Source organism: Pristiophorus japonicus, chromosome 8, assembly GCF_044704955.1.
Source record: "Pristiophorus japonicus isolate sPriJap1 chromosome 8, sPriJap1.hap1, whole genome shotgun sequence".
Lineage (NCBI taxonomy): Eukaryota > Metazoa > Chordata > Chondrichthyes > Pristiophoridae > Pristiophorus > Pristiophorus japonicus.
This window is the reverse complement of record NC_091984.1, coordinates 201,782,052-201,795,434: the sequence shown is the minus strand read 5'-3', so window position 1 is coordinate 201,795,434 and position 13,383 is coordinate 201,782,052. Positions and strand designations below refer to the sequence as shown.

General features: G+C 45.5%; 1 protein-coding gene across 1 annotated transcript in view; it reads right to left on the bottom strand.

The window, feature by feature from the left end:
• The window catches only part of LOC139269241 (transmembrane protein 132D), a 1,017,604-nt gene that overhangs the window by 220,096 nt on the left and 784,125 nt on the right, over nt 1–13,383 (bottom strand). The window contains exon 8 of the mRNA XM_070888330.1: nt 4,855–4,998. Within this exon, the coding sequence (XP_070744431.1) occupies nt 4,855–4,998 (144 nt within the window). The remainder of the gene's footprint in view (nt 1–4,854; nt 4,999–13,383) is intronic.

Here is a 13,383-nt window from a genome sequence, read left to right as displayed (position 1 = left end):
TGCCCAGTTGGTTCACAAAGTTGTGTAATGTGCAGCATTGATCGTGGAGTACTGGATTAGGTGATATTGAGGTTGCTTCAATAAATAGCATGTTTTTGAAAAGTGTAAATGAGTAGAGAGACCTTGGTGTCCACATACATAAATCCTTAAAGGTGGCAGGGCAAATTGATATGGTGGTTAAAAAATCAGTTTAAATATGATTACAAATAGAAGAATAGAATATAAAAGCAGAGATCATGCTAAAAGTTTATAAAATCACTGATTAGGCCTCAGCTGGTATTGTAGACAATTCTGGGCACCTCCACTTCAGGAAAGATGTAAGGGCCTTAGAGAGGGTACAGAGGAGGTTTACCAGGATGTTACCAGGGATGAGGAACTTCAGTTATGAGAAGAGGTTGGTAAAGTTAGGACTGTTCTCCCTGGAACAGAGAACATGACCTAATTGAGGTTTTCAAGATGATGAAATATTTTTGTCAGAGTAGATAGAGAGAAACTATTCCCACTGGCGAGAAGGTCAATAACCAGAGGTCATTGATTTGAAATCATTGGCAAAAGGTCTAGAGGGGAGAAGAATTTTCTTCACTCAGAGAGTTGTCGGGATCGGGAACACTCTGCCTGAAAAGCTGATTCTATAAATAATTTTAAAAGGGTGTGGGACAGGTACTTGAGCATGAGGAACTTGCAAGGTTACCGTCAAAAAGCGGGGATGTGGAACTAAGAACGACTGCTCTTTCAAATAGTCAGCACAGATACGACAGGCCGAATGACCGACTTTGATTCTACGCCTCTGGTGAGTTCATTCATGATTATGAAAGCTTCATACACCTCATTGTATCTGTGGGTGGCAGATGCGCATGACTTTCCTGAGCCAGGGCACAACACGGTATCCTTTGCCTTCTAGACGCCAACATTGCACTTTTCTTTGTGGTTCAAATAATTGGGGCATAGTGGAGTGCCTTTACATAGATGGATCATGACTGCTGCCTGGGGAATGAGCATTGACCTGCATGATCCTGAGCTGATGGTCAAAGATAAGCTGAGCGCTGATGGAGCGATAGCTTGGTGTTTTGTGAATGCATTGTATGCAGGGGCCACGTGTGCGTTCTGTGATGCTTTGCACTTGCAGAATCTTTTCATTTGGTAAAACTGCAGCATTATCTATCATGCTACTGCTGGTTGTCCAAAGGGAAAGTGATGTAATTGCTTTCTCTAGCAAACAAGGCATCAGTCACCTGCTTGTTAGATCTGTGAGTGGCTGATTGACTGATGTCCCCTGTGGTACTCTGCAATGAGCCTGCGGCATAAATACTGAGTGTTGTGGTAATCTTGGCAGTCAATGTTGGAGTTTGGCTGCAGATCAGTACGACAGATAGGGCGATCCATCGTATTGCAAATTATAGGAATGTCTCATGTTTTTTTTAAACATTCATTTATGAGGTATGGCTGGCCATTTCAGATTTTGATTACTGGGAGAGGCAGTTGAGTTGAAATATATACGCAGTCACCAGATGAAATGCATGGCTTTTCATGCTCATTCTTGACTCAAACAGTACAGAAATAAAGTGGGGCTAAAGTAAATAGCTAAACCAAAAGGAGCTGCAACAGTTTTCTCTTGTGAGCTCAAAGAATTGAACTGAAAGAATCTCAGCTTCCCTTTAAATGTTGAGATCCTGTCAGTACATAACCTTGAATGGCCACTTTATGCTGGTTGCCTGAAAATACATCACATTTGCAGGCAAACAAATCCCAGGCAAAATTTTTTATGTTCATTTCCGACACATTTAAATTCCATTACTGTGAGGTTCCCACTTCTACTTTTCCCGCCGACGGGAGGCCGTTGGTGTTCAAATTCTAGGCTGAGATCCGCAGAGTGCGGCCTCTGCCGTGACTTCAGGCCTGTTCCCACTCACCAAATTCGTACCAACACCGGCGGTGCACACCGTCGGAAAATCCATCCGCGTATGCTTTTAAAGTAACCTTCGAACCTAACTACATTTTTAGGTTTCAGGGTGGGAAACACAGTTGATTTTATTGGGTGGGGGTACAGATGGTTTGGGGATTTGACATCCGTCAAGGAGAAGGGGTGTGAGCACTCGGCAATGGAAGACTTAGAAACATAGAAACATAGAAAATAGGTGCAGGAGTAGGCCATTCGGCCCTTCGAGCCAGCACCACCATTCAATAAGATCATGGCTGATCATTCACCTCAATACCCTTTCCTGCTTTCTCTCCATACCCCTTGATCCCTTTGGCCGTAAGGGCCATATCTAACTCCCTCTTGAATATATCCAATGAACTGGCCTCAACAACTCTCTGCAGTAGGGATTCCACAGGTTAACAACGCTCTGAGTGAAGAAGTTTCTCCTCATCTCAGTCCTAAATGGTTTACCCCTTATCCTTAGACTATGTCCCCTGGTTTTGGACTTCACCAACATCGGGAACATTCTTCCTGCATCTAACCTGTCCAGTCCCGTCAGAATGTTATATGTTTCTATGAGATCTCCTATCATCCTTCTAAACTCCAGTGAATACAGGCCCAGTTGATCCAGTCTCTCCTCATATGTCAGCCCTGCCATCCCGGGGATCAGTCTAGTGAACCTTTGCTGCACTCCCTCAATAGCAAGAACGTCCTTCCTCAGATTAGGAGACCAAAACTGAACACAATATTCCAGGTGAGGCCTCACTAAGGCCCTGTACAACTGCAGTAAGACTTCCCTGCTCCTATACTCAAATCCCCTAGCGATGAAGGTCAACATACCATTTGCCTTCTTCACCGCCTGCTGTATCTGCATGCCAACTTTCAATGTCAGCACCAGCATTGTCAGATCCCAAGATCGTACACTGAAACCCAACTACAGAAAAAGCAACCCCTTCTCTGAGCCTGTGGAATATCTCCACTCCCCACACCAGCAGTCTTCATCGCATCGGAGTGAGACTGCCAAGTTACAGGCAGTTTTGAGCTGGCTTGATTTCACACTGGAATCTCAGTCAGTAGACAGAGGAGACTTTCATCCCATCAATCTGGACCAGGTTCAGACCCAAACCACTTCGATAAAAGGCAAGAGCCCGTCCCCTCAGCATTGAAAATAAGTCTGGGTTTTACTTTAAAGAGGAGCTCCAGAATACTTCCATTTAATAAAGAGAACAATGATCCACTAACCAATTGCTGAAGAAAATTTGTTTCATGTGCAGCGTAAAAATGAGTTTCAAAGTGAATGTCTTTCCACTTACAAAGAGTCGCTATTGATCACCTTCAGATCATTAGCAGGCTTTTAGTCACCAGATCACAATGTCACACTGCTTACTGCTGGCGATACTCCGGGGAAATCTATTTCTGGCTCTTTCAAGTTTTGTCTTCTTTCGCCAGAGGGCACAATAGTCATTACTACACAAACTCCTTTTTCTGCTCAATCACTGGCAAAAGCCTGTTTTATGAAATTTCGTAACCAAAAAAAGGTTGACGTCAATGTCTCTCGTTTCTCCGTGTATTTTAGGAAACACTATCTCAGGAAACTTCTGCTGACAAAGGGTTAAAAACAACCCTCCGCCCCTGCCCACCGCAAAGCAAATCTCAGTTATGTGGAAAACATTCACGATGTTTTACCTGAGCTCCTAAAATGATAAAAATGAATTGGTGTTTGCAACCGGAGTTTGGGCGATTGAGTGTGTATTGAGTGGAAGTTGTGTGGAGGCTTAAGCGTGTCTTCAATTGTTAATCTTCCAAAAAAACATTTTCAGCTGACAGCATAAAGTGCGTGTTGGAAAATCATTCTCCATTGTGGATGAGCAGCTAAGCTCGATGCCAAAGGGCTTCTTATGTGATCCAACTATTTATAATGTGCAGGGTCAGTGATTAACTGTTATCTACAGCAAGATTGCTTGGAAATGTAAACAGCGATTGCCTTAAGCTACCTTAGCTAGTTGGTTGAAGTCCTCATAAATTGACAAAAAATGCTTATCCAATGAGGCTGAAGTTACACGGGACTGCCACCTGTCTCCCACTGTATCTCCAGGAGGAACACCTGCGGAATTTCTAAATTCTGAAGTAGGCAAATAAATAATCGTTCAATACCGAGACTAACTGTGACATCACTCGATGAACCAAACCAGCGGCCACTCTTCATGCAGTTACATTTTTAATGTATTTTAAGGTGTTCTTTCAACCTTGCCCTTTCTAAGTGCCTCTGTGCCAGGTACTATCCACAGCAAGGGGTTACGAGTCAGCAAGCAGCTCCCAGGCTTTCTCCACTGCTCCAGCTATCAGAGATGCAGTGGAGTGGAATCATGGATATTTCACGCCCCCCCCCACCCGTGAACGGGAAGTGCCCTGCTTCCACACGGTGCTCCCTTATGATGCCACGGGTCCGATAAGGACCTTACGCCACAAGGGCTCTTTCCCAAGTCCGTGTTCTCCAAATTAGCGGTGTTCTAATGTGCTGTGCCACTTGGCCTTCGACAAACCAGCAGCTTCCGAGCTAACCGCTGCTTGGCTATGTGCCAGGCTACACAACACAGTGAACAGAAAACCCTCAAACACCATTGCAAGCATCGGCATTCACTTTAAAACATGTCAAAGTGATTTGTAATATTCGAAAAATTCTGATTAAAAATGCCTTCAAAGCTACGTTATGCAAACCTGACATCTGAAATACACCCAAATGCACACCAAAGATTTCCTGTCATTTGAAATTAGGACAGAAGGAGGAACATTTCATTCTGATGCTACTTCCTCAAAGCAGTGATTAATTGTATTTACATCAAGATAACACAAAAGAGAACAAAGGTGTAAACTGCATTCTGCACTGTTGCTTTAGCAGAATGGAACAGGAGAATCACGGAGTTACTTCGACATACCTTTAGCACGTCCTGATCTGATGATTTACACGCCACAAACTCAGACACGTCTGTCACAGTGCTGTCCTCTTCCACCACGATGACTTTTACGGGAACTGCCACTGTTTTGCCAGTTAGAATTGCAGTGTTTAGGATTTCAGTGTTCTGCAAATAAAAAAGTTAATACCATGAGGGGGCAACAAAGAATCCTACCTGTTATTTCAATTAAATCCGTTTATCGACTGAACTGATCAGTTAAATGTTAACTTATTGGGCAGCATAGTGGTTATGTTATTGGACTAGTAATCCTGAGGCCTTGACTAATGATCTGAAGACACAAGTTCGAATCACAGCATGGTAGCTGTGGAATTTGAATTCAGTTAAATGAATAAATCTGCAATAAAAAACATGAAACGACTGGATTGCTGTATCTGATCCACTAATGTCCTTAAGGGAAGGAAATCTACCATCCTTACCCGGCTTGGCCGATATGTGACTCCAGAACCACAGCAATGTGGTTGACTCTTAACTGCCCTCTGAAATGGCCTAGCCTGCCACTCAGTTGTATAAGGCGGCTCACCACCACCTTCTCAAGGGCAATTAGGGAACAAATGCTGGCCTTGCCTGCGACACCCACATCCTGTGAATGAATAAAAGCACCAATCTGTGATGGGAGGATCCTTTTCTACCCGCAACACATGATGGGAAATGCTTCACCATCACATTCCACATTGCTGCTGTCACAAGGCCCTGCACAGCATGACATGTGTCACGCAACAACGTACACATAAGGTGCCTGCATGCTGCACGGTTACACTCACATAAGGTGGCTGCTGGCCTGGGCACATGTCAAACACAGCTTCTCTGATATTCCTTATTCCAGCATATGTTACTTTCCTTTCTGCTTTCAGGAGAAGGCCTCCCCCTAGCTTCTGGCTAGTATCATCCTTTGTTCATTCTGTCTCTCCTATCAGCCCAACTTCATCAATGATCTTCCCTCCATCATAAGGTCAGAAGTGGGGATGTTCGATGATGACTGCACAGTCCTCAGATAATGAAGCAGTCCATGCCCGTATGCAGCAAGAACTGGACGGCTTTTGGGTTTGGGTTGATAAGTGGCAAGTAACATTCTCACCACACAAGTGCTAGGCAATGACCATCTCGAACAACTGAGAGTCTAACCACCTCCCTTTGATATTCAATGGCATTACCACCGCCGAATCACCCACCATCAACATCCTGGGGGGTTACCATTGACCAGAAAGTTAACTGGACCAGCCACATAAATACTGTGGCAGCAAGAGCAGGTCAGAGGCTGGGTATTCTGTAGGCAAGTGTCTCACCTCCTGACTCCCCAAAGCCTTCCCACCAACTACAAGGCACAAGTCAGGAGTGTGATGAGATACTCTCCATTTGCCTGGATGAGTGAAGCTCCAACAACACTCAAGAAGCTCGACAACATCCAGGACAAAGCAGCCCGCTTGATTGGCACCCCATCCACCACCTTCAACATTCACTCTCTCCACCACCGTGGCTGCAGTGTGTATCATCTACAAGATGCACTGCAGCAATTCACCACGGCTTCTTTGGCAGCACCTTCTAAACCCGCGCCCTCTACCACCTAAAATGACAAGGGCAGCAGGTGCATGGGAGCACTCCAAGTTCCCCTCCAAGTTACACACCATCCTGACTTAGAATCATAAAATCATAAAACTTTACAGCACGGAAGGAGGCCATTTCGGCCCATCGTGTTCGCGCTGGCCGACAAAGAGCTAACCAGCCTAATCCCACTTTCCAGTACTTGGAAATATATTGCCGTTCCTTCATTGTCGCTGGGTCAAAATTCTGGAACTCCCTCCCTAACAGCACTGTGGGAATACCTTCACCACACGGACTACAGCAGTTCAAGGCGGCTCACCACCACCTTCTGAAGGGCAATAAATGCTGGCCATGCCAGCAACACCCACACCCCAGAATGAATTGTTTAAAGACTGAGGTCCTTTCTGCCCTCTCATACAGGATCCCATGGCACTATTCAAAGAGAACTTCAACTGACATCACAAACAGATAAACTGGTCTTCATCACTTTGCTGTACATGGGACTTTGCAAATTGGCTACTGTGTTTCCTACATTACAGCAGTGACTGCACTTCCATAGAGAAATGGCTGTAAAGCATTTGGAATGTCCTGAGGTTGTGAAAGGTGCTGGATAAATACGTCTTTCTTTTTTTCTTTTCATTCACTCCTCAAACGCAGCCATAGCTCAGCATAACACAAGTAAGATTCTGTTTCAAGCACGTTATTGCGAACATGTTAAAGTATGTCCTTCTGCTACCTTCAGCCACCCAAGTACTGGAGGCGGCTGAGCCAAATAACCAGCCTCAATAAATCACCTCACTTTTCCAAGCACCACCCAATCTTACATAGAAACATAGAAACATAGAAAACAGGTCCATACCCCTTGATCCCTTTAGCCATAAGGGCCATATCTAACTCCCTCTTGAATATATCCAACGAACTGGCATCAACAACCCTCTGCGGCAGAGAATTCCACAGGTTAACAACTCTCTGAGTGAAGAAGTTTCTCCTCATCTCAGTCCTAGATGGCCTACCCCTTATCCTAAGACTAAGACTATGTCCCCTGGTTCTGGACTTCCCCAACATCGGGAACATTCTTCCCGCATCTAACCTGTCCAGTCCTGTCAGAATCTTATACGTTTCTAAGAGATCCCCTCTCATCCTTCTAAACTCCATTGAATAAAGACCCAGTTGATCCAGTCTCTCCTCATATGACAGTCCAGCCATCCTTGGAATCAGTCTAGTGAACCTTCTCTGCACTCCCTCAATAGCAAGAACGTCCTTCCTCAGATTAGGAGACCAAAACTGTACACAATATTCCAGGTGAGGCCTCACCAAGGCCCTGTACAACTGCAGTAAGACCTCCCTGCTCCTATACTCAAATCCCCTAGCTATGAAGGCCAACATGCCATTTGCCTTCTTCACCACCTGCTGTACCTGCATGCCCACTTTCAGTGACTGATGAACCATGACACCCAGGTTTCGTTGTACCTCCCCTTTTCCTAACTGCCACCATCCAGATAATATTCTGCCTTCGTGTTTTTGCCCCCAAAATGGATAACCTCACATTTATCCACATTATACTGCATCTGCCATGCATTTGCCCACTCACCTAACCTGTCCAAGTCACCCTGCAGCCTCTTCGCGTCCTCCTCTTTTACTAGTCTCCTTTCTATCTTTTGCTTCTGACTCCATTTTATCTCCCCCTGTTTCCCTGCATAGGTTCCCTATAGCAAGCAGCAGCAAATACCTGTCTATTCTGAAGAGGTCGCAGTTGACGCAGGGAACAGTTGGTCAAGCATAGAGCACATGAGGAAGAGCAGGTGCAAATGGAATTGGAGGGTACTGTAACCTGCTGAATAACGACTATCTCAAGGGCTCCTTCACCTGCCAGGGTTTTGGATCTTATAAGGTACACCAACAAATGCAGCTTGGAATCTCAGTATTGGCAGTCATTTTGGGGGGGAGGGGGAGCCGGGGGGTTGGGGAGTGGGGGAGGTGGGGGGGAGGGGGAGGGGCCGGGGAGGGCAGGGAGGGGTGCAAACTGCTGCATAGTTTGATGGCGTCTGTGCAGGAATTTACAATACATTTCAGTGCAGTGCTGTATCCTTGCTTGAGCAAGCTGTAGATCTCCGTGGAGCATGGCCATTCCAGAGCCCTCTGCAGCAGAGTTCCTAAGCTCAGCCATAGCTTCACTAACAAGTGCCATGACTGGGCTCCAATGTAAAGCGGACTGCCTTGTCTGGATTCACCATACCGGGGAACCAGGTAATGCAGAAATTGAACAACCTTCTTGTGGCCACTAGTATACTTCCACACGGATTCTGGTCCGTACTGAGGGAGTGCCCCGTAGCAAGGAGATGGCAGGAGCTGCTAATGAAGAATCCACTCTGTCACATCTACATGCCCCGCTCAAATGACTGCTGATGTGTCACAAAATACACCGTACGGAAAAGGCAGCGAAGGAATCCGATTGAAAATGATCCTAGGTTGTACAATGTAAGTAAAATGGTCCTATTAATTTTCTTTTAAAACTATTCGCCCAAAATAGCACCACAGATTTCCCAAAGGAAAACTGCACAGAATGAAAATACAGCTACTCATAAAATTAACTACATTGTCTGACAGTGAACAGAAATATGTACGATCCATTTAAAACAAGGTCAACCAGTACAGTAAACCAGTAATCCTTTACCGAAAAGTGCATACCCTTCATTAATGTTTTACACTTAAAGTCATATTAAGATCGCGTTCCTCTACACATGCATGCCATCAATAGTCCAAGGTTCAGAGAGTGTTGTACCGGACTGGCAACTGGGAGGTGACAAGTTCAAATCGTACCATGTCAAACGAGCAAATTGAATTCGATAAAGCTGGGAATTGATGGTGAAAAATGACCGTGAAAATTGCTGGACTTTTCCAAAAGCTCAACTGGTTCACGAATGTGCTTCAGGGACGGGAACTTAACACTGTAACAGTCTGGCCTACATGTGACTCAGTGTGGCCTAATATGCCACTGTTGTTGTTGCTGTTGCTATTCAGGTATCAGAGTAAGTAGGGATGGACAATAGATGTAACTTTGCCAGTATTGTTCACCTTCTCAGAACAAACAGACAAAAAATGACTTGCATTTCAGTGCATCCAGCCAGACCATAAAAGTACAGGGCCCTTTCATGTTGCTGCAGGGGGACATGAATGCATTGCCTGGTTTGGGAAAAGCATTCATCTGTGGCCTGCAAGGAGTAATTGTGCACTGCAGGTTGCCAGATATCTCCTGTTGTTTGGAAGGATCCAGGCACGAGAGTTCAATGCCGCTTTACCTTCAGAGGCTTTGCCCGCGCTGGGGTTTGCAAGTCTGGTTGCAGGATTTTGCACAGTTCTCTTCTTTTGGAATCATGCAGGGAGTCATTTTAACCGAATTGTCCAGGCAGGAAACCCACGAGATTGGGTGGAACGCTGGTTTTACATCTCGCCCGATAATACCTTCAATGGAGAAAAAAGAAATGGGGCGAGGTGTAAAACCAGCGTTGCACCCGATCCGGTCACATTCCCGAGGGGTGGCTGAGCTTAAAATGACCCCCACAGTCTGCGTGTGCGGTGCTTACAGTCATATCCACATGGGTGGCGGCAGAGGACAGCTCGCTAATGATTCTGTTTTTGAAGTCTGGAACTTTTCTGATCCTATACATTCCCACGTCTAAGACGCAAACACACCTATCTGGCAATACATCATTTCATTGTCTCCTTCTCCAAGCCCTGTATGTATAATGGATGTCCAGAGACAAAGTCATATCGGCAGTATACAATTAAATATCCCGAGAGAAACAAACAGAACCAGCAGATGTAGTGCGGCTTTAAGAAGTTGACAATAAGTTTGTGGCAGAGCAGCAAAGTAGCTGAGCTGCACTAAAATAGGTGGGAACATGCACAGCAGGTACTCAGGTCAAGTCCAAGCAAATCAGGCCTTTTAAAGAGCAAAGATTCAAGGTGCATGATGAAGGAATCAGGCCTCCCTTGCGTTGTGTGTTTAGACAACCATTGAACAACTGGAGTGCTGTTCACATGCTGCAGCTGCATCTTGATAAAATAATTTTAGGCCCTTAATGAGTCTTGCTTACAACTGGTGCAAAGGTTCTCAGTGCCATAGGCACTTTCTGATCACAGGGTAGGCGAAGAAGGCCTCAGGCTTCAGAAATCCATAATATGAGAAGGCAGCATCTGAAGTGTAGCAGTGCCATGGCAATAAAGATCATATTATGGGTCGCTTAAGAGTCATAATGGGATTCTTGAACATCAAAAGATACTTTCAACGAGCTGCGAGTTAACTCATGTAGAAGGCATTATGTTTCCATGGCAATTCACAGTTGCACATCAGTAAAACAGCAGATAGTTCACTTGAGGGGTTACATACTGGTAACTATACTTATTAAATTATTTTATAAATTTCTCCCCATCTCTCTTGAAAACAGAGGCTCATATTTCCCACATTACAACAGTGACTACACACCAAAAGTAATTCATTGGCTGTAAAGTGTTTTGAGACGTCCGGTTGTCGTGAACGGCGCTATATAAATCCAAGTCTTTCTTTCTTTAGGATCCACTTCCATGGGTTCCAACAACCTTCCAATCCCGTCGCCCTAGTAACTGTTCATCAGTGGCCTTGGACTGTGAATATTAACCATGGAGGGTGCCACAGGTGAGCCTGGTCCTGTTCTCATGCCAACGCCCACACTTGTCAACTTACAGCAGTAGTCACTGGATAGTGATTAGGGCTAGATTTTTGGTTTCCAAATGGTAATTTTACGCCAAAATTACCGTTTTCGCTGCAATACTGTTTTTCGGCCTTTACATCGGTAAAGTCGGCGCTGAACAAGGATTTGTGGCACAAACCGCGAGTTTCAGCAACTTTAGTCTGGGGCCGGTATCACTGCGAGAGAGGCCTCAGGAAGGGGGGAAAACAAAAATAAAATTGCAAAAAACATTCAAAAAACATTCAAAAAACCCTTACCTACTAAATTGCTGAAAAATAATTTAAAAATAAAAACTTTAACTTACCTTTTTTGCAGGTTTTCATGCTTACTGCTGCTAGCAGGGCTGCACCGACAGGTTTGACCCTGTCGGTATTGTGGGCGCAGCATAAGAGTCGGGAGAGTGCCGAAAGTACGACGGAAACACAATCCACGGCGTTGCACGTCGGCGCACCTCTCCCTCGCGGTACAGGGAAGCGCTGCCGCAAAGAGGTGCCCGAGGATCCCGCCGAGGGTCAAATCGCGGGGAAAACCCAGTCGCAAAGTCGGCGAAAATCCAACCGCTCGGAGTGGAAACCCTCTCTTGCCTGGGCATGCTGAACCCAGTGTGGCATTCCTACCACTGCCCTGGGCATTAGTAACTAAATCAGCACTGATCAGGGATTGAAACCTGGATTTCCTCAACCTACATGCTGTGTGTTAAAACTATGTTCAATCAATGCTGTGTTTTCGTTTAATGTTAAAAGCAGTATACATGCAGTATCTGCTCCTTCTTTCCACACTGCCACAGAATGCGAGAGCAAGTCTCCAGAAGGTCATTTTAACCCACAACAAAGGACCTCCATGAATCATTAAAACATTGCACTGTGCAATAATACTGCACGTGTTGGTTTTCAATATGGACCACCAAGGGAAGTCCCACTAAGTGTTTACATTTTGTGTGAAAGCACATTCGAAAGTTAGGGCACATACACACGAATCATTTGGAGAAGCAAATTAATTTTTTTATTCAACATTATACTAAATTGTAGCCTTATCCTCTGACCTTCAAGAGCTCATTTGCTCAGCTAGTGCCTCTGATATCGTAACTACATCTCACTAATGAAGGGAAAAATCTGTATTTTCATTCTTTTGTCTGCTCATTAATTTATTTTATTTAGGGGCTCATTAACAGCTCCAGCACTTCACCCTCGAGAGCCAACAACAATATTGTTGGTGGAAATACAATCAAATTAAATGTGAGCATGTAGGCAACTGCACTCGTGACATTCAGGCAAAAAAAAACAAGGCTTGTAAGGATAAGAGCAGTGCTCACAGAACTGACCCAGCCCCACATGGAAATACCGGTCGGACCATCAAGACTCGTGTTCTAGCACCATGTCCAATCAAAGCTCCTGTCTTCTTCTTCTCAGGCGGACCCTCGTATCGAGGATGACTTGCTTCCACGCTAAAGACGGATGAGATCACAGGTGTTTCAATGAAGGACCTAATATTCCAGATCCCAAACTGCATGTTAAAGGGTGGAAGATGCCTGTGCGTGGATGTTTTTAATGTGTGGTGGCCGTTGCACACCAGCCACCACACGGGCTTGACAGAGCTAGGTCTTGGTCCAGTGGCAAGGATTACCCAAGATGACTGGAGAGCAGCTCTGCTGCATGGACCTAGTGTGCACAAATATTGCAGTGTGCGCTGGCCCGTGCTGCCCCTGGGCCCTCTGCTCTTCTGAGCCCCGATCTTACGCCTCTCCTGGGCCCCGATCACGTCGCTCCACGATTTCTCGACGCTCCTTCGCCCCGACCTCGCCGATCCTCTGCTGCTTGCCGCCTCTCCTGCTGTACCTGCCCACACTCCAATCAGCGACCTGGATTTTGGTGATGTCCAATCCAGTCGCCCTTCTCCAAGTCTTCAAATTCCTGGGACATTGGAACTGGTTCTGGGCGAGGTGGGACCAGTACAAACCGTACAGTCTGCACCTGGGCAGGACCGGAACCAATGTCCTAGGGGGAGTGTTTGCTAGTGCTGTTGGGGAGGGGTTAAACTAATATGGCTGGGGGATGGGAACCTATGCAGGGAGACAGAGGGAAATAAAATGGGGGCAGAAGCAAAAGATAGAAAAGAGAATAGTAAAAGTGGAGGGCTGAGAAACCCAAGGCAAAAATCAAAAAGGGCCACATTACAGCAAAATTCTAAAGGGACAAAGAGTTTTAAAAACACAAGCCTGAAG